This window comes from Telopea speciosissima, chromosome 4, assembly GCF_018873765.1.
Source record: "Telopea speciosissima isolate NSW1024214 ecotype Mountain lineage chromosome 4, Tspe_v1, whole genome shotgun sequence".
NCBI lineage: Eukaryota > Viridiplantae > Streptophyta > Magnoliopsida > Proteales > Proteaceae > Telopea > Telopea speciosissima.
The window spans coordinates 11,133,989-11,158,567 of NC_057919.1; the positions used below are offsets into that span (position 1 = coordinate 11,133,989).

The 24,579-nt window shown below is 41.5% G+C and overlaps 2 protein-coding genes across 3 annotated transcripts in view; both read right to left on the reverse strand.

The window, feature by feature from the left end:
- Positions 1-6,489: 6,489 nt before the first annotated feature.
- On the reverse strand, positions 6,490-7,299 carry LOC122659684 (peptidyl-prolyl cis-trans isomerase). The gene has a single exon (XM_043854785.1). The coding sequence runs from the start codon at positions 7,218-7,220 to the stop codon at positions 6,702-6,704; it is 519 nt and encodes a 172-aa protein (XP_043710720.1). The 5' UTR covers positions 7,221-7,299; the 3' UTR covers positions 6,490-6,701.
- A 6,012-nt stretch (positions 7,300-13,311) lies between these two features.
- The window catches only part of LOC122658035, a 117,027-nt gene continuing 105,759 nt past the window's right edge, over positions 13,312-24,579 (reverse strand). For both annotated transcript variants that reach the window (XM_043852887.1, XM_043852886.1), the window contains exons 27-32: positions 24,382-24,489; positions 24,087-24,145; positions 19,651-20,035; positions 14,644-16,206; positions 13,684-13,891; positions 13,312-13,550 (exon numbers count right to left, since the gene is read on the reverse strand). In XM_043852887.1, coding sequence (XP_043708822.1) covers positions 13,462-13,550; positions 13,684-13,891; positions 14,644-16,206; positions 19,651-20,035; positions 24,087-24,145; positions 24,382-24,489 — 2,412 coding nt within the window. In that variant the 3' untranslated portion in view covers positions 13,312-13,461. The remainder of the gene's footprint in view (positions 13,551-13,683; positions 13,892-14,643; positions 16,207-19,650; positions 20,036-24,086; positions 24,146-24,381; positions 24,490-24,579) is intronic.

Sequence of the window (24,579 nt, forward strand, 5' to 3'; positions counted from 1 at the left end):
ATCTCGAACTCCATGAACTTCTTGGATTCTACCTCTAAACCTTGAACTCGCGACAAATCTCGTACTTCCTTTTTTTTTTTTTTTTTTGTATTGACTCGAATTGGTCTTTGGCCACAGACAAATCTTTGCTCGAACCTCAACCTTGAACCTTCACGAACTTCGACCTTGGACCTCGACCTCGAACCTCGTCCATGCCCATGGCCTGTCGCCTACGATCCTTGGATGTGGTAAATTTTTATTTATTTATTTATTTTTTGTTTGGGTATTGACTCGATTTGGTCTTTGGCCACAAACACATCTTTGCTCGAACCTCGACCTCGAACCTTTGCGAACTCTGACCTCAAACCTCGTACCTCGTACCTCGTACCTCAAACTCGAACCCCGATGGTTGCCTGTCGATTAAGGGCAAAATGTCGTCGCTTCTGTTGGATGGGCTTCCTGGTTGAGTCTATGTGTAGCCTATGCTCTACTATGGATCTGGGTATGCCTAGCATGTCGGAGGTCGACCATGCGAAGACATCCTTGTTTGCTTGGCGGAGACGCCCAAGATCATCCTTCTGTTCCTTGCTCAATAGCGAGCCAACCTGTACGAACTTGGAATGGTCTTCCTTGCTGGGTGGCCATGGGACGAGGTCTTCCACTGGCCTTCCTCTTCTCTCTGTCAGTTCATCTCTCTGGTTGCTGACCAGGTTCTCCATGCACAACGCCATTCCACGCATGTTGCCATTGTTTTTCTTGACAAAGGTAGAATAACGTTCTCTAGCTTTCTTTTGATCTCCTCGGACCTCGCCCACCCCATTCTCTGTGGGGAACTTCATCTTCAGATGGATGGGTGATACAACTCCTCTAAGGGCTATTAGAGAAGGTCGCCCTAGGAGGCTGTTGTAGGATACCACGGACTTGACGACCATGAAGTTCACTATGATTGTCATCTGCCGAGTGTGTTCTCCAAAGGTGATGGACAACTCTATGGTACCTCCGATGGAGGCGGTGTCGCCCGAGAACCCATGGAGGTAGGTAAGCTTTGGTTTGAGTTAGTCATCACCGAACCCGAACTGGCAGTAGGCTTCCAATGAGAGCACGCCCACGGATGCCCCAGTGTCTATCAACACCCCATGTACTGGTCTGTTGGCCATCTCCACTTGCACTACCAGGGTGTCCTTATGTGGAAGGCTTACTCCTTCCAAGTCTGCATCTGAGAAGGTGATTACCGTCTCCGTCTTAGTCATCTTGCTTGGCTTCTTTGCTACTCCCACGAATTTGGCATGGGCTTTGGCCTTCCTAGTAGACTCCTGTCCTGGTCCTCCTAATATGGTGAGGATGGGGGCTCCCTTGGTGCCACTTGGCTTTGCTGTATCTCTCCTTCCTTCTGGGCGATCTCTTTCACTATCTCGATCTGTCCTTCTTTCTTCCCTTCTTGGTTCCTCTCTTTCTCGGTCACGACCTTGATCTCCTTGGGTCAAACGATCGTCACGTCCTCCTTTCACATATTTATTCAAACTCTATGCCCTCACAAGCTGTTCTATCTCCCTTTTCAATTGGATGCAATCCTCTGTATCATGCCCTGTGTCTTTATGAAAGAGACTGTAGAACCAAGCGCTTGCCAATCCCCCAAAAGATGCCTTGTGAGGGAAGATGCAACTTTAATTCATTATTGCACACCAGCTAGTGCGCATCGCTCCCTTGCCCGAGCCGGGATCTGGGCAGGGCATTTTGGGTCACTCCCAATAATCCCCCCCCAAATGCACACCCAATAATAGAGCACCTATGGCACCGAGGAGACTCGAACTCGCGACCACCTGCTCTAATACCAATTGTAGGTTTAAGCGCTTGCCAATCCCCCAAAAAATGCCTTGTGAGGGAAGGTGCAACTTTAATTCATTATTGCACACCAGCCAGCGCGCATCGCTCCCTCGCCCTAGCCGGGATCTGGCAGGGCATTTAGGGTCACTCCCAACAAAGACAGTACTTGTTGGGGTTACGATTCTCAGGTCCTGCTAGCATGGGTCATAGCCAACGTAGTAGATCATGATCCTGGATCTGAGACCTGGTGGTATCCAGGGGTGTGAACTCAGGGCTGCTTGCTCAGTCGCTTCTCTCTGGGGGACGGTCGATCCTTCTCCTATCAGCGCTCGATCCTCGATCTCTTGCTCTCCTTCTGGTCGTCCGATGCTGATCTCTTATTATCCTGTGGCTTGGCCTCGATCGCCTTCTTCCGAGCCTGGAGTACCTCGGCCATATTGACGAACTCGTTGCACTGCTCCAGAAGCTCCTTCATGGTCCTGGTCTCATGTCGAGCTAGGTCTTTGATAAAGTCCAAGTCTCTGATGCCCCCAGCCAATGTTGCATGCTGGGTCTGGTCGTCTAAGTCTCGGACCTCCAAGGACTCCTTGGTGAATCTAGTGACGTACTCCCTGAGAGACTCCCCAAGGTTCTGTATCACGTTCAATAGATTGATCGTGATCTTCTTCTGCTTGACGCTGCTCTGGAAGCGGGTAATGAATTGTTCGCACAGTTCCACGAAGGAACCTATCGACCTCTATCGTAGTTTGGAAAACCATGAAGTGGCTGCACCCTTGAGGGATGTAGGGAACGCTCGGTAGGAGACCACATCTGATCCCCCGTATAGGGTCATCATCCCGTTGAAGTAATTAATATGGTCATTAGGGTCTGTGATACCACTGTAGAGTTCAAAGGTGGGTAACCTGAATCTGGAGGGGAGCGAGGCTGACATGATGTCTTTTGAGAATGGCTACTGTCTGGGGATCGAGTGTGTTTCACTCTTGGTTTGCTTCTTCAATCCTTCCAGCTTCTCGTCCAAATCTTGGAGTCTCTTGTCTAGCTCTTCATCCCGTGATTGTCCCTCACGTCTGGCTGGACGCTCACTGCGACCTCGTTCTCGTCCTATTCTTGAAGTCCCCTCCCGCCTTGAGTGCTGGCGGGATGGTGAATGGTCACGTCGCGATGAGCCCTGGCGTGAACGTGAGGGGCTTTCTTCTCGATAGGTCTGGCTCTGCCCTAGTGTGTGACTTCCTCCTAGTCGACCTTGGAACATCGACCTCCTGATAGACCCTTCTGGGCTAGGTACCATGGATCTGTGTGATGGCATCATTTCACGATCTGATCGAACGGGGAGGTCTGCTTTTCTCCTGGGATGTTGGGAGGGATCCCCTCACTGGTGAGTGGCACTTGCACGCCTAGTGTACCTCTCTGACCTGTCACCCCTGGGAGGTGGCCTCCTGGGGCTCTGCTCCTGTCAAGGGACAGGATCTGTCCTTGGTGTTGGCAACGCCCTGTGACGATGGGATGTCACGCGCTGCCTCAAGTAGTCTCGAAAGAGTCGCTGATTGTTGAGGATCTGCCACTGCAAGTCGTTGATCTGACCCACAGTCGTCGGTGCATTAGGATCTGGTGTTGGTTCCACATCTGCTTCAGGGTTGAGGTCAACTACCTCAACTTGTTGGTTCTCTGGGACCTCCCTCTCCTGAGAAACAGGGTCATTGGCTCTGCGACGCGAGCTCTCTAGAGGTGGTGATCCATTCCCCTCCCTCGCAGCGTTGTTGGTGGAGGGAGCGGTCTTCTTACCCCGTGGTGACATTGAGTAATGGTGGAATCGAGCTAGTAGGTCTGATGGCTAGCGTCGTTCCCACAGATGGCGCCAATCTGTTGTGTTAAGAAATCGTTCGATGATCCCTCGAGTGTCGTAACCTGTAAAAGGACCAGGGTGACAAGGGAGAACCGGTGTGGTTCCGGCCTAGGACTCTCCGATGCCTAAGTTAGATCTCTCTGAGCAAACAGACGAATGATTAGAATTCAAGATGGATGATGGGGTAGAGTACCTTCCCTTTTATAGTGGAGTGTGGCGGTGTGGAGAGTCCCCGTTGATGGTGAGTAGTCCTCGTAGTTGATAGAGTCCCTAGGTAGCAGGGTTCTTCCTTGATTGGTTGTCCCTTACAGGTGGCAGTGTCCTTGTAGGGCTGATGTACCTAGCGGACAGACGTTGATACGTTGTCAGATAAGGTGCCTGGTGTTTGTGTCCGTCTGGGACTGTACAACTGTTAGGCAGTGGTCTAGAGTCCTGGAGATGATGCATGTCTTGTTGATGGCAGTAGTGGTACCTTGACCTTAGACCAGGGTCTACGCCTGTGCCTGTCCGAGGTCACGCTTGTAGGCTGTCCGCACCCGAGGGTGGTCATACGGATCGGCGCCCACGGAGGGTGGTCATTCTGATCGGCACCAGGCGAGGGTGGTCATTCGGATCGGCGCTCGAGGAGGGTGGTCATTCGGATTGACACTCGCAGAGGGTGGTCATTCAGATTGGCGTTCGCGGAGGACGGTCATTCGGATCGACACCCGTGGAAGGTGGTCATTCGAATCAGCACCCGCGGAGGGTGGTCATTCGGATCAGCACCCGCGGAAGCTGGTCATTCAAATCGGCGCCTGCGGAGGGTGGTCATTCGGATCGGCGCCCGTGGAGGGAGGTCATTTGGATAGGCACCCGCGAGTCATGCGGTCCGCGCCCTAGAGGGCCAGCGGTCCATGCCCGTTGTTGGTCCTTCACTGGTCCTGTCATGGTTAAGGGTGTTAAACTATCCGATTTCGGTTAAACGGTCCGATTTCACTTAAACGATTTGGTTTGGTTTGATTCGATTTTGACTGTTTGAGGGTAGAAACCGTAACCAGACCGTTTAGCTAAACGGTTGCATATCCAAAACCGTAACCATTTAGTAAACGTTTCGGTTAAATGGTTATACACGATTTTATACGATTTTCGGTTAAATGGTTCTACACAGTTTGGGTTAGCCGATTATGAATAACATCCCTGATTTACTAAATAGTTTAATAGTTTTCAAGCCAAACCTCTTGCACTTTTTAATAGAAAATGGGCTGTAGCCTGTAGTGCATCTCTTTTAATTAGTAAATACTTTCAATGGACGATGAATCCCATAAAAATGTTGTACCATCAATCACTGTTTAACCATTTTTTTTTTGATAGAAAACGGTTTACCTTCTATTTAATAATACTAAATAGTTATTAGTAATTAGTTATTAATTATGAAGTTATTAGTTTTTTTTTTTTTTTGAAAAAAGAAAATCATTTATTGAAGAAGTGACTTAGTGAGTTAGTGTGCTATTGCTAGGTTTTGAATCTTTTGATGTTTGATTTAAATGGTTATAATCGATTGTAATTGGATTAAACAACCTAAAACCGTTGAATTAATCGATTAAAATTGGACCGAACCATTTAGCTAAATGGTAGCATTTCTAAAACCATAACCAGACCATTTATTTAGACGGTTTACCGATTCCGATTTAAACAATTCAATTCGATTTTGGTAAACGATTTCGTTTTGACAGCCTTAAGTCATGATCTACCTCCTTGAATCGGAACACATGGCAACTTCTGATTGGTTGATGTGAATTTAGATTTATCTATAAAATTCTATTATTAAAGGAGATCGAGAAATACCATATACAACCCAAATTGTTAGGTGCTTGACGATATGCCAAAAAGAACCAATAAATCATATTAAATCAAGTCCTTAGACCTGTCCCAGCAGACCTAATCTAACACCTCATAATAATCTATCACCTCTGAGCGGCAGTGCTAGGTGGTGATGCCGGCACATGTTCGAATTCATTAAATATGTTAATTCATTAAATATGTTAAGACCATTGGATGTCTGAGCTACCACATGTCATCATTATCTCCGCACTACCGAACTTATGGACTTTTTGTCTTTTGGTAACGAGCTTTAGGAATTGAAGAGGCTTACAGCATCACGGAGTAGTTCAGAGACCTAGAAATATTCGTCGTTATCGTTTTGGTAATTCACAACGATAACGACAGAAGGGATCAAAGATGTCAAAGGAAAACCTGCAAGCAAAAGGGATCAAAATCAATGATATCCTCAACGACATAACTACTCACAACGCTGGATAACCTTATACAACCCCAAATCCATGACTATTTAGAACCCTAATTGCATGAACCCCCAAATCATAAATTGGATAAAAGAAGAAGCGAAATAAAAATAAACTGATTTTGGAAAATTCATGATTCTGTAAAACCTTCAATTGGTTTTGAAAAATTCATAATTATCAAGAAATGTGTTTGTTTTGAACTTTGTCATACAGCACCTAACAGTGTAGGTCTCCCATGTGACGATCCTCACTCTGCCCTCGCTACTTCCGAAAGTTTTAACATTTTTTCTAAATCATTAATTTGCTGCCACATGTCCAGCATAGATCCATAACCAACATTACCACAAACTCAAAAATATCTTCTACCCGTGAAGCAGATATACAAAACATTGGATTAGGTTACGTTTGGTTGCAAGTAAAAGAGAAGGGAAATTGCGAATCAGAAAGCGACGTATATCCACCAATCTCCGCATTAAACGATACCACAGCAACACTAACCATCACCGACCATTACAATAGAGAAAAAATAATACAGAATCCACCAAGTTTAAACGCAATCAAAGATGGAAAAAAGGGACGATTATTTAAAATCGAAACACTAAAACTTATTCTAGAGTAAGATCATTGCCATCTACACAGATAAAGCCCCTCATGCCCTCCCCAATTCGACATCACAAACCCTATGCCGAAACCAAAAGAAAAGACCAGATAAGGAAGAAACCCTAACCCAAACTACGAACCCACCCATGGTCGGATTACAAAGATCAGAGAATTTTTTAAGAGATCTGACCGCAATCAGCGATCATAACTGGCTTGGCTGTCCTTCCACTAGAAGAACCGACCTTCTCGATTGCCTTCACCACGTCCATCCCTTCAACCACCTGTCCGAAAACCACGTGCTTTCCATCGAGCCACTCGGTCTTCGCAGTGCAAATAAAGAACTGAGATCCGTTGGTGTTCGGTCCAGCGTTAGCCATGGACAGAATGCCAGCTCCAGTGTGTTTCTTGACGAAGTTCTCGTCGGCAAACTTGGATCCATAGATCGACTCGCCACCTGTACCATTTCCGGCGGTGAAATCACCACCCTGACACATGAATCCTGGGATCACACGGTGAAAGGACGATCCCTTGAAGTGCAGGGGCTTGCTGCTCCGGCCAGCTCCCTTCTCTCCGGTGCAAAGAGCACGGAAGTTCTCCGCAGTGCGAGGGGTGACATCGGCGTAGAGCTCCATGACGATTCTACCAGCGGGAGCACCGCCGACCGACATGTCGAAGAAGACCTTAGGGTTAGCCATTGCCGATGAGAAATTTTCTCTCTCTCTCTCCTTCGTAAACACTGAAGTTTCGCCGCGACTCACACAAAGGATAAAGAAGCTAATAAGCACTGACACTAGGGTTTTGCTCGAAGCTTCTTATATAGCGGCCATGCCTGGCATAATATCTTTCTCGGTTTGATCTTGGCCGTTGAACTAAAACGTGTCGTGATTTCAGATATGGTTAGGGTTTGAATACTAACCGCGGTTATATATTGACCCAGGTTTGGTTAACTGTGATTTGAATTTTTTTACTTGCGAAGTTGCGATGCCGCGTCGGCCAGTTGGAATATTCTCCATTTTGTAAAAAAAAGAAAAGGAAGGAATATGCTCTATTTATTCGGTGGAGCACAACTTATGGCTATTTTCTATAAAACGGAAAAAGATGTAGTATCTCTGCCGTACACGTGTAATTATTATATACAAGTAGATGCCAGATTGCTATGATATAACTCGTGGTTAAAGATGACTATCTATTGTAGAAACGCTGATCACGTAAATGAGTACAGGCCAATCATCAAGGCTTGATTCCAATCAGACAGTGGTGAGGCATGTATACAAGTTTGCATTGATGTTGTGATTCACGCTAAAGATGTAGAAAATGCTCACCCGATCAATTTAATGAGCAGAGATGGCATTTAAGGGTATTTTGGTAATAATAATAAAAACCTGTCAATTGACATAAAAAACCCCTTTATACTTTCCCCACCATTTGGGACGAGCGGCGCAGTCAACTTATCCACCGGCGGGTCACGGGTGAGCCAAACTAATCTAATCCGTTGTAGACTTTTTTTTTTTTTTTTTTGGTTCTAATGCAGTTTGCCAAGTAGTATTGATGCATTTTACGTAACAGGATTTGGCTCCTCTCCTTGGAGAGCATCGTCTAATGAGGCATCCAATAGTTGGGCTGTGCCGCACATATCTTGACGCACGCCCTATCAACCATCAGGATATGTGCAGTACAATCCAACCGTTGGATGCCTCATTGGACACTCATTGGACAATGCCCTCCAAGGAGAGGTCCTAAATAACAAAGAGACTTTGTGGGTGTAATTGTGAAAATGGAAATATTTGTCTTTTAACTCTTTCCTTGATGCTAAGCCTCATGATAATAGCTCCTAGACTTGGCTCAATTTGCTGAAGGGTACAGATCTTTTATTGAAGGGCCTTCATCGAAGAATTGGGGGTGACACTTCTACTTATGTTTTCAAAAATGCTTGGGTCCCCCACCCTTCCACTATTTGCTAGAGTTTCGGGCCTTCTTTCCCCTTTCCATCTCTACAAAGTTTATGATCTTATTCACCCCACATTTACATCTTGGAGGATTCCTATGTTGAGAAATTTACTTATTCCCTTCTGTGTACCACCAGAAGGGAGGATGGTTGGTTATGGTCCTTTACAACTAATGATAAGTTCACTTTTCAATCTACTTATTTTCTTAAAATTCAAAGTTTTCTACCTTACAAACCCAATTCCGAGAAACTCCAGAAAGGAAGGACTTCGATATTATTTGGTCTTCTCTCGTATGTGGGAAATATGGAAAACCTGCAATAGGGCCATTTATAATCATTTTGCCCCCCCCCCTTGCAAGGTAGCCACTGGAAAGGCTTTGACCATTTTGTGATGGATGGATGCATGAGTTGAGCTCGTCTTCAAGAAGCCCAGCACGCCCAGGGAGCATCCAGCCGTTGGGCTGTGCCACATACATCCCTAGGTGTGTGCCGAGATGTGTGCAGCATAGCCCCACCCTTGGATGCCCCCTGGGCGTGCCCTGGGTGCTGAGCTCCCTGGAGAGGAGCCGAATCCATGGGTGCACTACTGCTCGAAGCATTATTCTTTCGCCTCCTTTGCTTATGACCACTACGGATGGTTGCTTGGTCCTCTTGCACTTCCTTTGGTGGGTGGGGTGGTATTATTCGCACCTCGACCAAATCCTTTTTGGCTGCAAAGTGTGTTTTTTGTCGAAGCTTTTTGCCTATGAAATGGAAGCGACGGAGTTTCGTGATGCCATTCTGCTTTCTTACAACCCAGCTCTAACTCATCTGCTCATTTCATCTGATTGTACTTCAGTTGTCTCTGCTTTGAACAATTGTGAGTCTTTAGCTAATTTGGCCTCTCCCCTCCTATTCTTATGACTCTTGTAAACTCTTTAAGTTGCAGGAAATTTCCCTTGACTTCTTTTAATTGATTGATTTGTTTTAGGGTGCGCATTTTTTGTTCAGGAGCGCATCTAAGTGCAAGCTGTGCATAGACACATGGGCGGGACAGGAGTAGGGTTTGCGTCATTTGGGGGAGGGGGCTGATCATTTCGTCCACTCTCATGTGTCTGGCCGTACCCTCCACCCCCAATGCAGAAAACTTTATCCCTTTGTTTTATTTGACCCTCCCACAAAAAACAAAAATTACTTTCCTTTGGGTGCCAATTGTGTTAAAATTGAATGATTATGATTACCCACTAATAAGATATACTCTTTTTTACATATCTTTTTATTTTTTTGATAATCTCTTTCTTACATATCCTTTGTGCGCCAATTGTGTTAAAATAGAATGGGGCATCATGGTTGGGTTGGGTAGAACCGTAGATTAGTATTTGGAGTGATTTTTTTTTTTTTGATGAGATAGTATTTGGAGGGATGACCACCGGACATAATGGTTATTTCGTTTTGCCATACGAGCATGCTCTAGCTTCCTCATTTTTCCTTTTTTAAAGAAAGGATTCGAATCTTTAATTCTATATAAACAATGTTCTAATCAAAACTTCGGATACGTTTGAAGTTTCCCGCATCAATACAAAATCTTTTCTCTTTCATTTTATTATTAATTAAGAAAAGCTCCTAACGTGCCTCCTTCAAAGGCCAAAATGAGCCATTTGGGTATCTAAGCTAATAAAATAATAAATTAACAATATAAATATAAGATTGAGTGGTAGGAAAGCAGATTCTCTAATGGTCCATCTGAACTGCTTCGTCAAAGATGGATAAAAGAAAGGGAAAATTACATGATTAGCTATTTTTAGGTTTTTATTTACAAAACTGTCCACTCTATGTTTGAGTTAACAAAAATAGACAAAAATAAGTTAAGGTTTACAAAACTGGACAAAATAGCGCCTCTCCCTCCCAAAATCACTTTTTTAGATATTTTTACCCCTGCCATTGTCTTCTCGCCCAGGCATCCTCCATTCCTTGCAACCCACCCCTGTCCCCTGCCACCACCATTCTTTGCTACCAAAACCCACCCATCCCTTCCCTTCCTTGTGATTACCCAGGATGCCTGGGCGAGAAGGCAATGGCAGGGGTAAAAATGTCTAAAAAAGTAAACGAGGGAGGGAGAGATACTATTTTGTCCAGTTTTGTAAACCTTAATTTGTTTTTGTCTATTTTTGTTAACTCAAATATACAGTGGACAGTTTTGTAAATGAAAACCCAAAAGTAGCTAATCATGTAATTTTCCCTAAAAGAAATACGCTGGAATTTCACTGAATGGCGCAAGGAACCAGCCGCAGTCCTACGATTTTAGTTTGTTAGGTTAGAATACTACAATTCTGTTCCGAAGTAAAAGAAAAAGAGAAAGGTCAGTAAATTAATACCTAGGCTCTTTTGGGTTGGATTTCGATTTTTAGATTGATTTCTTAATATAAATCAACGAATGGAATTTTTGGTCAAAAAATTAAAATTATTTGATTACATAAAAGAAATTCATTTTGAAGGTTATGGGTTGAATGAACACCACAATTTCAAACTTCTCCCTTTTTTTGTTTTTTTTTTCTTTTTTGATGAACTGAAATTTGCATTAATTAAAACATTAAGAGTATATTATCCGACATAGACTTGGTGAGCTTCAACATCTATCACAACCAGTTGGTTAGTTCAAGAGATCCATTCAGACTGTTAATTTTCTACATCCTAGTAGAAGTGCCTCTTCGATCCCTTGTTCAGTTTTTTGAGTCCTCTGAGTTCTGTTTCCTATGCATTTTTTGCAAGTCCAAAATTCATTGAAGATGTACAAATTGGTGTTTTGAAATAATGACTGATCCTCGAATTTTTTTCTTGTCCAATTCCCTGCCCGGTGTGGTTGTCCAGTTCCTCTCATAGAGAGATGGAAATGACGACTTAACCTCACTCGGGTAGTGTATTCGGACAGGGGGTTAGGTCGTCATTTCCGACCCCTATGAGAGGAACCAGAGAACTGTACCTGGTAGGGAACAGGAGAGGATAATGATCCCTGATCTTCACCCATTTTTCATTGAAACTGGATCAAAACTACCATTTGTAATTAGGATAGGAGATTCATTTGCATCTAGTTCCAGAAAAAAGGAGATCGTGGATGGGTTGATTGGGGGGGGGGGGGGGGGTGGGGTGGGGTGATGGTGTATGCCGAGATAAGCTTTGGTCATCTATAGTAGTGTATTACAAAGGTTGGGATGGTTCTCCTTTTCTCATCCTGATAAACTTCTCCTTTGGCATCCAATAGTTCCTCTACACCCAAATGCTTCAACACAAAAGAAATCCATTTTTCTCTCGACACATCAAAGGCTGGGTAGCCTATTACTATGAAAATACAGACTTGATTCTTCGTAATCTCTGTTGCTGCTGCTGCTTCTTCTTCTACTGCTTCCTCTGTTGGGGTGGAGAAGGGGCTCATGGACAGTTGCAAGGGGGAGAGGTTGGTGCGGTCGACGGTTGGGTCACAGGAGGGTGGGGGAGGGTTTGTAGGGGTGATGAGGTGGGGTAGTGTTAGTGTTGCTGCGGGAAGAAGCTGCATGTAAGGAGAGGGGTGGGGCCGTGGAGGCGAGGAGAGGGGGTTGCACAGAGAAGGTTGTTGGGAGCGGGGGAATGGACTGGATGGGGAGGGAGGAGCAGGGGTTTAGGGACTCGTTTGCTGTGTGTGTGTGTGAGAGAGAGAGAGAGAGAGGAACCGGAAATCCCAAAATAACAACCTAATTATTTCAAAATTTGGACTTCTGTTACTTTCTATTTCCGACAAGGTGTAAAAATTATACCAAACACCCCAAAAAATTGAAAGTACCACCCGAGTGTGAAATCAAAATTGAACCAAAGAGAGCATTAGTAGGTAGCAATACATTCGATAAAACAACAACTAGTAGATGATTCGGGCAGAGTATGTGATCTATAATAATTATATTTTTCAACATGAGATTTAAAGATTTTTTTTTTTGGGGTAAGGGGATTTAAAGACTTAAAGCTCTAGCCATAATTAATAATTATATTTTTCAGATGTAATCTTTGTTTTCCTTTTTTTTTTTTTGCGTGAATAAAAATTCATTATCAAAGAGGAAAAGAAAAAGGGTGTTAAAATATACAAGGAGATAGAACCAAAAAAATCAAATACAAGGTCACACCCACATTAAAAAGAGTGGGGGAGGTTCTAAGAGGTGACAATTAACCTATTTCTAGGACAATCTGCACATCTGAAAGAGGCTAGAGTCAATTTGCTTATGATGTCGAAGGAGATGGAATCCCAAATTTGCTGAAATGATCAAGAGTTGAGAATCCATCATCTGAGATTATGTTTCAGCCAAATATGATGAATAGCAACACCAAAAGCAAGTTTACTCACCTGATCACTAACTGAGGAGCTTCCAAAAATCAAATCCACCCAAATCCATTTTTCAGCGTCATCTACTTGACCAGCAATGAGCAAGAAGCCAAAACCAAATCTTTAAAGAGAAAGGGCAGCTAAAGAAGAGATGCTCAATGTCTTGTCAAGTAACGATTACAAAAATTTCTTATTTGATTTTGATCTAATTTCCCTTCCAAGCAGATGAGCCAAAAGGTGAACTGGAATGGTCAATGGGGGAATGCTACACTTGTAAAGCTGAGATTGCAAGCCCAACCTGCTACACATAATAGGTGCCAGGAGAGAAGGAAAAAAATCTAGCTATCATTCCATTTCCATTGCTGTTCAACTCAAAGTTCTTGTTATCCTCCCAATTTCGTCACCCTTAAAGCAGATGTCATAGCCATGACAACCATTAGTCTTTGCCAAGGACTGCATCATCTTAACAATACTTTCCACCTTCAGGTGCCAATCATTTTGAGGCTCAGGATCTCTGAGTGTTGAAGCCACCTTCAACAGCAGCCTTTCTCAAAATATTTCTCTTAAAAAAACTACAAAAAGTTAAAAAGAACTGTTGTATTAATGAAAAGTGACATTCACAATAGGTTACATGAGTTCATTTACATGGATGCATCAAAGCAGGCCCTCAGTCTTGTATCAAGCCAGGATACACAAGCGAAGTTATTTGTTTCAAGGACTTCAGAGATGCTTTCAAAAATGTATGCATTTCCACCGCTACAAAATCAACATACTGCAGGTCAGATATTGATTATACTAACACATAATGTAACCAATATTCATTGTAGAAAGCACATTAACAGATACAAAAATGAAGATTATGAAACAAAATTACCAACAGGAATAGTACCTTCCATCAACATTTTGATTACCCTTGAAAATTCTTCAACACGGCCCAGTACTGGTCTGATTCCACAGCTCCGTGAGACACAAAGTTCCAAGTACAGGGCCTTCTCCATTATTTGCAACAGCAAGAAGCACACATTTTTTATTTCAGGCTGTATCTGCTCGGATTTGTTGGATGTGCACAGTTCAGTAACAATGCCAATGGCCTGATCCTGCATCCTCAGAAATTTCTCACATTTAGGTGTTGCAACCAAAGGCACAACACATTTTCTTGTCATTCCTAAAAAAAATTTTTAAGTGGAAAGATATCCAAATGACATCGATATTTTCTTATTCTTTGCGCAGAGAGGTTTACAGCACTGGCAGTGTTAACAATGTTCCCAGCAGCATCATTATGCCATATGGTGGTATGAATTGATTGTTCTGAGATAGCTGAGGAACTCTGTTTTGGCTACATGAAAATTTTGGTAGCACATCTCAAACGTATAGCCCACAATGTATGCAGCTCTTCTTGTTTATTCAGCAATTCAATTTTTTTGAAAGAATGGCTTCCTTCCAAAAATATTTCAAAGCATTACCAACACAGAGAGGTCAGATTGGATTAAAAGTGAATAGGTGACTAGATGACGTTGTGAACAAATGACCAATAATTATGAGTGCCAACTGAACTGCCGCTGGCACAAATGGTTGACATCACCATCGGTGCCAGAAACCACTCCCTGTTTAGTTTTTTCCCAACAACTAATAAATCAACTTGGAAATCCATGTCAAAGGTATTCTAAGCAGGTGATGATGGTGATATGGTGTTGAATGATATTGCCCAAAGATCAGGTGGCAATGGTCTTTTGGGCATTTTGTCAAGAGCACCAGACACCCAACTGCAATTTACTTAAACAACCTTGAAACCTTATAATTACCAATAAGATCTAAATTAATTAATAACAAAAAGAATATATTGCCTTACCTGTAACCCATGTAGAATCTCAGGCATGGGAAGCTCAGGGAAATGCTCAAGGTCAATATACCCCACCTCCTCTGCCCTTTTAGCTGCTCCCTCAGCTTGTAGGCACAGAAATTTCAGAACAAGAAATGCAATTCTATACATCTGAATTGCAGCAGTAGCAGAAAAGTATGTCAAAGGAACAGAATGGATGCTTGCAGTTGTCTTGTCCTTTATTAGAAGAGGCAGGGTTGTGCTTGACACGGATACCTCAGTTTTAGATGCACAAACAAGAGGAGAAAGAGCGAACCATCCATGTCTGCAGTTGATTAATGATGATCTTCTATTATATTCAACCTCCTCCTTAAGGATTGGAGGGCATAAAAGAGGCAATGTCCGACTTTGAGATTCTCCAAGGCGCTGAGCTCCTTTGCTGATAAAGGCTAAGAGATGAATACATCTCTCCCTCAGTGGTGAATCCATTTCTCTCATGGTTTTGTACCAAGAGTTCCGATGTTTTGCAAGCACACAGATAAGCATCAGAATATGCTCTGTTTCTCTTAGAGCAGTCAAAGAAGTGTGTGTCTTTTGAGACCGAGCTCTTTTCTTGTCATGATCATCAGATGGAAAGTCAGGCGCATTCAGATAGTGAGCTACCAAAAAGCTTTTCTCAGAGAAGAAGTACAGAATAACACTGTCTACAATATCAACACTGGAAGAGCTTCCCCCCAAAGAATAAATCATTGCTGTAATCACAGCCACACCAAGCCCCCATATTTGTTGAGACTTCTCATCCTTATTATGTGAGGTGGAGGGACGGTTCTCTTCTTGAATATCTAATAAAGGCTTCTCATCCAATAAGAGATCAAATAACTGTTTCAGAGATGAGAAAAAATTGGCACTTCGAAGCATTTCAGCACCTTCTTCCACTCTGGCAAGGGTTAAAAAAAATCTTAAAATTATGGCACTGGAAGCAAGAGAATCCTTTTCTTGAAGTTTCTGAACAAGAAATTGTAATCGGAGATGCTTCTGTAGGACAGGCAACCAAGTACTAGATGCCAAAAAACCTTTTAGTATAAGATCAATTGAGGCCAGAGAGAGGGTACAATACTCGGCAGTTTCGATGCAGTTACAGAGAATAGGCAACAAACCTAGACTTGCAATAGACACCTCAGTAGAGATTTCAACAGATTCAATTACTGGCTTTTCCTCTGAATTTGAATTGAGGTAACTGAACTCAACTGACGAGATGAGCAACATAAGGAGGAGTTTTGCTGTTGTCTTAAGCCCACTAACTGATGTCCTGATACCAATCAATACTCTCAGCGCAGTGCCTGAGATTTTTAAGACCTGTGTGCAGAATGATAACAATTGTGATTTGTCACCTCTTGGGGAAATTCTTCTGAATAAGGATCTGAAAAGATGTAGCAGTAATTCTGCTTGTGTTGCAAGGAAATAAAGGATGTCCTCAGAAGCATCCAGAGCAGGATCTAAGAACTCCATTGTTCTTTGCAAATGTTGACATAAATGACAAACACATGACTCCAAAAGTCGCACAGAAATCCCTCCAATCGGTTTCTCAGCAAACTGCATACACACAAAAAATTTAACTAATACAATAACATGCATGAATAAGCCGAAAGCAAGAATAATCAAGGAACTTAAAGTTCTTCACACCAATAAAACTGAAATACTTCAAGCTGGCAGTACAAAAATGAGCTAAGTTACCATTGTCTCAAATAACCAGAAATATTGCTCGATTCCCTCACCAGGTGGAATAAAAGAAAAAGAAAGATGAAAATTCAATTCAATGAGAGAAACTCATCAGTCAGTTATTTTCACTTAACCTGATAAAAGTATATCAAATTATCTTAAAACATTCACAAGATTTTTGTTGTTTTTTATTGGCCAGAGTTTTCCTAGTCGGGCATCCCAGGAGAACCTCTCCAGACAGGCACCCTTAGTATGGAACGATGATGTGGCAATTCTAACTATTGCATATATAGGCAATGATCTGGATTTGCAATGTGTCAAGTTTCAGTCTAACATTCAATAATATACCCTCCAATGTAGTGGTAACTTCCCTTATATTTCTCAGACATCCATGTATTGGCATGCACCCTCTCATTGGAGGTGAGTTGAAAGACCATGTTGGGAGAGATTGTAGAGGCTATGAGGGTTTCCATGGAGCGTTCGGAGTTGGAGAGAAGAATGAGGAGGGGGCCTCAATCCTAGACTTTGCGGTAGCTTATGATCTATCCGTTGTGAATACTTTCTTTGAAAAAAAGGAAGGCACACTCAGTTACCTATAAAAGCGGGATTCATACCAGTCAAATAGATTTCTTCCTACCCAAAAGGGCAGACAAAATATTGTGTAAGGATTGTAAGGTCATTCCTAGGGAGAGTCTTACCACTCAGCATAGACTGATGGTCTTGGATATGTACCTCAGTGCACAGAAGCGTAAGAGGAGGGAGCCTATAGACCCTAACAAAAGATGGTGGAGACTAAAAGGGGAGCCCCTAGGCACATTTACTGAAAATATGGTCAAACAAGGAAAGTGGGACTTTGAGGGAGACACCAATGTGATGTGGAACGAGATGATGACTTGTCTTAAGAGGGTTGCTAAAGATGTGCTTGGAGAAGCAAAGGTTAGGTGTCAGCCCATAGGGAGACTTGGTGGTGGAAAGAGGAGGTCCAAACAGCCATCAAGGCCAAGAAATAGAGGATTAAGACATGGCAACATACTCAAGAAACAGAAGATAAAAAGAAATATATTGAGGCCAGAAACGAGGCTAAGAAGAAGGTGGGGATGGCTAGGGCGAGGAAATATGAGGAGCTCTATATTAGCCTTAACACAAAGGAAGGGGAAAAAACTATTTATAAAATAGCTAAAAGGAGAGAAAGGAAGAGTAGAGATTTTGACCAGGTGAGTTGTATAAAAGGGGAGAATGGAAGAGTTTTAGTAAGAGATGAGGACATCGTGAGGAGATGGGATGAGTATATTTGTAAACTTCTAAATGGAGATAGTTCAAATATGACCGAACAAGTTAACATTATTCATCAAGACACCACACATCATAGATATGTAAGAAAGATTGGTGTGGCAGAAGTTAAAGAAGCCTTAAGAAAGATGAAAATAGGCAAAACACCAGGACCGGATGAGATCCCAATAGAAGTGTGGAAGGCCCTAGGAGTATGTGGGGTAGGTTGGTTAACCAAGTTATTTAACAAGATTATGATCACAAGGAGAATGCCTGATGATTGGAGGAGAAGCATTGTGGTTCCGGTATAAAAAAATAAGGGTGATGTCCGGAGCTGCAATAAGTATAGAAGCATAAAATTGATGAGTCATACAATGAAACTTTGGGAGAAGCTTATTGAAGCCCATCTGAGAAGAGAGATTCATATCTCGAAGAATCAATTTGGTTTTATGCCAGGTAGATCCACGACAGAAGCTATCTATCTATTGAGGAGGCTCATGGAAAGATATAGAGCTAGCAAGAAGAATCTCCATATGGTCTTTATAGACTTGGAAAAAGCCTATGACAGAGTACCTAGAGATTTAATCCGGCATGTTCTTGCAAAGAGAGGGGTGTCGAGTAAGTATATAAATGTAATTACAGATATGTATGAGGGTGTGGTGACTAATGTGAGATTTGTGGGGGGCCAGGGCAAGGAATTCCCAATAATGGTTGGGTTACATCAAGCATCAGCCCTAAGCCCTTATTTGTTTGCACTTATCATGGATGAATTAACAAAGAACATCCAAGACGAGGTACCGTAGTGTATGCTCTTCGCTGATGATATCGTTTTGGTGGATGAGACAAAAGTAGAGATTAACACACTAAGTTAGAGTTGTGGAGATCGACCTTGGAATCAAGAGGCTTTAAGATTAGTAGATCAAAGACGGAGTATATAATGTGTAACTTTAGTCACACTATGATAAATGATGACATGGTGAAAATTGAGGAGCGAGAGATACTGCCAAATGACTATTTCAGATATCTGAGGTCTATCATACACAAAGAAGGTGACGGATGATGATGGTTCACAATGAATTAAAGTAGGATGGATGAAGTGGAGAGGTGAGGCCGGAGTTCTGTGTGACCGACACAGTCCTTTAAAGCTTAAAGGAAAGTTTTACAGGAGTGTTGTCCGTCCGACTATGATGTATGGGGCAAAATGTTGGGCAGTTAAGAAGTGTCATATAGCGAAGCTATGTGTTGCAGAGATAAGAATGTTAAGATGGATGTGCGGCAAAACTAGGAAGGATAAAGTGAAGAACGAATGTATTAGAGCGAATGTGGGAGTCGCCTCGATCAACAACAAGCTTTGAGAATGTCGCTTGTGGTGGTTTGGCCATGTACAACGGAGGACTAGTGATGCTCCAGTAAGGAGAAGTGATCTGATGCCAATTGAGGGAGCTAAAAGAGCTAGGGGCAGGCCTAAAATGACCATAGGTGAGGTTGTGAAGAATGACATGCATAGTCTGGGTCTTGTACCAAGTATGACCTCAGATAGAGCCTATTGGAGGGCAAGGATCCATGTTATCGACACCATGTAGCTGAGATTTTCTTGAATTCCTGGGCTATCCTCTTTCCTCTTACTTTCATCTTTCATTTTCCATTACTTACCTTTCCCTTTATGAGGACCTCAGTTTTCCCTACTTTGTTTCTGAAAGGATCCATGTAGACGACCCCATTTAGTTGGGATAAGACTGGGTTGTTGTTGTTGCTTTTTGCCACTAGGCTTACTATGGTTGGGCTGATACTTAACATGTGAACAAGGGAACTTGAGGCCTAACAAAAGTTCGGCTACAATAGACATGCCAAGTGGCAAAACTAGCGCCCGTTTGAAGAACCTCTCCAAACATGCATATAGGAAACCCACTCCCTTGTGCTTTAACAATAAAATATATAAATCATTCCCATATATTTGCTTTAAAAAGATCCGAAGAAAGAGAAAAGGTTCCGATCCCTTAAAAAATACAAATTCTTTCATCTTGAGAATTTCCAAAAATGGTAACTCACATTTTCCTCACAGACAGATAGCATTGTGGTCAAGGCTTTCAACGCAGAAAGCTTGGACCTCGCAAGAAATATCATGGAGTTAGCATCCTGCATGCACAGCAACATCTTTTCAGCAATCGGTTTAGAAGCCTTCCATTCTGAGTAATCCCAAATTTCCAAACCCATATCTAATCGTAACTGCTCAGGGTCAAAAAAGCAAATGTCTCTGGCAGAGAGTGAAAAGTTCCACTTGTATTTCTGCTCATTAGTCTGAAAAAGTTTAGACTCAATCAGATATAGAGAGAGCTCTCTGAAAGGTCCAGGATTTATCTTACGGCCTTCAAGCTCTCCTTCCAGATGATAATAAAGATCACTGAGTATTAAAGTGGTCGATTCTTTTCCCTCACTGCAATCACGAAGATGTATATTTGAATATAGCATTTAGGAAAAGAGAAACAATATTTGACTGAAGTTGGAAAAAAGGGGTAAAACAGGTTAAAAATTAAAATACAAGAAACCAGATAGAGAAATAGTAACAAAGGAAAGGAATATTTTGGTCAGCTGTGTTCACAGTTCACATTATCATTATTGAAAGGGATATAAAAGAATAAAAAAAACAACAAAGATCATAACAATAATGAGTGTCTGAATGTGTGATCCTGCATGTGGTGGATGCAGATGTACATGTATGTGTGTGTGTGACAGAGAGAGAGAGAGAGGTCAGCAGTGTTCACAGTTCACATTATCATTATTGAAAGGGATATAAAAGACAAAAAAAAAACGATCAAAACAATAACGAGTGTCTGTAATGTGATCCTGTATGTGGGTGCAGATGTACAAGAGAGAGAAAGAGACAGAGCCTATTCCAGAACTTGGAACAAAACAGAACCAGAACCCAGGTCGAAAATCAGTTAGCCTGGTTCTTTCTCATCCTACGATAGCCTTGCACGGACCAGTCATGAGTCATGACCTATAACCACTCCTAGTGATACCAATTACTTGGGTTTGCTAAGTGCATCCAGTTCCAAAATTTCCAGTCTATCAGCCACATTTCCATTAAATCATGTCTCTCAGGTCCTTTCTTACAACCAACTAAAGTCCTTCAATAAAAATTTTAACTTCTCTTGACTTACAATTGTCCTCCACTAAATTAGACAAGCTCCTCTTACCTTGTCTGCTGCTTCAAGCTTTCCAAACAATGAAGATGCAAAGTCATGACTCCCAGTAAGTAAGGAACTCACTAGTTATGAGTTAAGACCTTTACATGATGGAGATAAATGACAAAGATAGTATTCAATAACTTGCTATGTTTTGTAAGGAAAATGTAGGAATGAGAGCTTGAGGATGTGCATAATTTGTTGGCTACCCTTTACAGTTATGCCTTGTGAATTCAAACCAGGAGAAGTACGGAGTGGTGGTTCTGGTGGATGTTTTACATTGACATCATAATCATATAACAATTTTCTTGCTAAAGAGGTTGATAAGGACAATGTTGGAGATCTGCAGGATATGGGAGTCAAAGGCACCGCAACAAATGGTAACCTTGGCATGGATTTTAAATAGGTTCTACTTTTGCTTATGAGAAGAGGAGACTGTGGCCCATCTCTTAATACTGCAATCCTTCTGTTAAAGTGCGTCCTTCTTTGTTTTTATTACATATGACATGGCCTACAGATGTTGAGAAATTGTTTGTTCAAGGGCAGTGCATTTCGAGCTTAGCTTACTACCATATGCAATTGTCTAGTGTCTTAGGAAGGAGATAAATAGAAGATTTTTTTAAGACAACCCTAGAGTAATTCCAAGAATTTGTGTTAATATTGCCAAGTACTAAGCTGATTGGTTTTTGCTTGTAAATAATTGGTTGGGGTAGATAGGGTTTTAAGAGTGGTTTTACTTCCAGGTAGCATTCCTTGCTGTATGCTTCCTATATTTTTTTGAGTCTGATGCTTCGTTGATGTTTCTCATGTATAGTCAGTATTTTTTTGGGGGCAGTTTCGGGGGTAAGGGTGGGACATGGATACAGTATCAATTGTAATTATACTTTGGTTGAATGAAAAGTTCTATTCTGTTATTGCAGATTATATATGACAAAGTGACAAACAACAATTGACACAATATGATAATAACCACACAACTATAGAAAATTACAAGTGACAAGTGGCAGGAAAAAAACAATGTAGATGATAATAGAGCCTAAGCAGTATTAATACCGTCACATGGATCTTAAATGCATGAATATGATGTACCATAAAAATCTGGAGTCTTTATCGCTCTGCTCAAAGAGTCAAATATGAAACTTCATACACCTTAAAGTTCCTAGGATGAAAAGAGATTTTTTTGAGGTCCCTATATCATGCCAATCATTGAATGGGCTAAGTATTCACCTTATCAATTATATCCTAACCAATTTGCTAAGAGCTATAGCTTAGTGTGATGGTAAAAGCTTGGGCTGCCAGTGTTAAGGTGTGGGTTCGAGCCTAAGGGTGGCCACTTTGTGCAAAAAATGCCAATGGTTAGGACCAAGGTTCAAGAACTCAGTTTCGCCCAGCCAATAAACCAAGTAGGGCTGAGATCTCAGAGAGTTGGTGAACTTTTTTTTTTTTTGGAACTCGAAGGCTGGTTTCGGTGGGTTTTAGACCTAGTTTGGGCTTGAAACTTGGTACTCAGCCTATTTTAGGCCATTCACACACAATGACACTATCAAATAGGAGTTTCACTTCGGACCCTAGGTTGGTAGGCGACAACGTACTAATAGGCCCTATTCTACACATAATTTAGTAATTGAAAGCAATCAAATCATACAATTAATATATAACAACTTAAATAAACATTACAAATGTAAAAGTGTACAATAAATCAATCTTAACATATTACATATATCTCTATCATAAACCACCGTCGAAAATCCTCAAAAATCAGGTCAAATGCACACTTCCCTGTCAAGTTCTGGAGAGATCTCGACTGTCTCGGTTGAGATATGTACATTATAAAGGTAAGTTTGGTCCAAACCTCGGTCCAACCGAAATCTCAAACTGAGATCTCGACTCGACTGAGTTGGGGTAATATTTCATTTCCCCTCAAGTCTCACCTCGCTTTCTACAAAAAGAGAGATTACCGAGATCTCGGCGAGTTCTTGAACTATAGCATGGTTCGAAAACTCGTCTTGACTAAGTTGAGATTCTCAACATCTCGTTGTCTCGAGATCTCAGCGAGACAGTGCTTTTTTTTGGGGGGAGGGGTTTCGAAATGATGTTTCGGTGGGCAGTTGGCCATAGTTGGCTCCAAAACTTTAAGGGAAGCTTGTTTTAGGCTTTAATAAACATATTTAAACTTTTAAATTGAAAAAAAAAACACCCAATTTGGTGTTTTGGATTTGCACCCTTTGTTGGCAGTAAAGGCCGAACCCTTGATGTAATATTGCCTATTCTACACATTGTTTAAATAATACGAGACATAATTGGCAAGGAAACAAATAAAGTATGCAATAATGGATGAAGACACATAATACTGAAAAATTATTTAAGAAATAGTTAAAAGACTTAAAGTTTCTACTACAAACCATAAGATACAATGACGTGATCACAATGCATATTACATAGATACCCAACCCAAGTATAATGAATAATACATAAGTCATAGACACCTTACTAGCCTAGTCTTCCACATCTCAACTCCCAAGTCCCAACAATACGATACTGTGAGTACGAAGGAGGTCGAGATTCTTGAAATATTAGAAATTTCGGTCGAGTTATTCGAAACTGTGCATATTTTGTGTCTCCTATGTCATCTCGTCTCGTCGAGTTTTTAAACTATGATTTCATATACTAACAATACAAAAGCCATCTTTATGACTTTCTCTCATCTAGTCACGGGTGATTGCTAGTTTTAAGTTCCAACAAATTCAATGTAGTTCAAAGTATCTTTTCAACTCCTACAACTTAGTCATTTCAACATGCTTATTCATGTGAGCATATCCTATATATATATGATATTTCAGACCATGGCAGACAAGCAGGCAGAAATAATAATCATAATAATAATTAAAATAAAAATACAGAACAACAGATCCATTTGTACATTGAACCAGTCTTACTTTCATGCAATAGATCATGCAGATCATCAAGAACCACTTGAATTAGATCTAGAAAAGGAATTGAAGAGAAAATGCATACATTTGATGGTTATGCAATAACTATGGCCTGAAGACTCTGAACTCTGAACAGAAATTTGTAGAAGGAAAAAAGAATGGTTAATTTTCACAAGTCAACTTATTGGTACAAATTATTCCTAAATCTTTAAGATTTTTGGGTTATTAACCAGTTGAAAGTTTCAATTGCTATCTCGGCACACTTAATGGACAAACACAAGGAATCAAGGATTGCTTGAGTAGGATACAAATTATAATTGGACGAAACGATATGACTATAAATGACCATTTGACCATATTGGCACAGTACCTGTAACCACGCAAGGAGTACTGAGCCAACAATTCAGAAAATGCAGGTTGATCGCACATCTGCAGAAAGGAAAGGATTCATGATGATGTACAGAACATAGAAATGTGTGAATAAGAAAGTAAATAAATCCAAAACACATGAATCTAAGCAACTAACTATATGATATTTCAATGGGCTTAAGGATAGGTGACATATTTTTTAATAAGAATTGGCTTGAGGCATTTTCACTACCCCTTCTGACCCAGAAAAAGCAAGGTCACCACTCACAGGGATACCATCTGGTACAGAAACATACCTTTTTAGACAAGTTACGAATCTTCTCAGTTAGTGACATGGACACACTCCCAGAATCACCAGTTATCAGTTTCCCCATTACATGCACGGCAAACAAACTTGCAGCTATCTGCCAATTACTCATCCAAGAAATAGTTAATAAATAAAAAAGATATACAGAAAACTCAATCATTCATTAGTTTAACGAAATATCTGGACA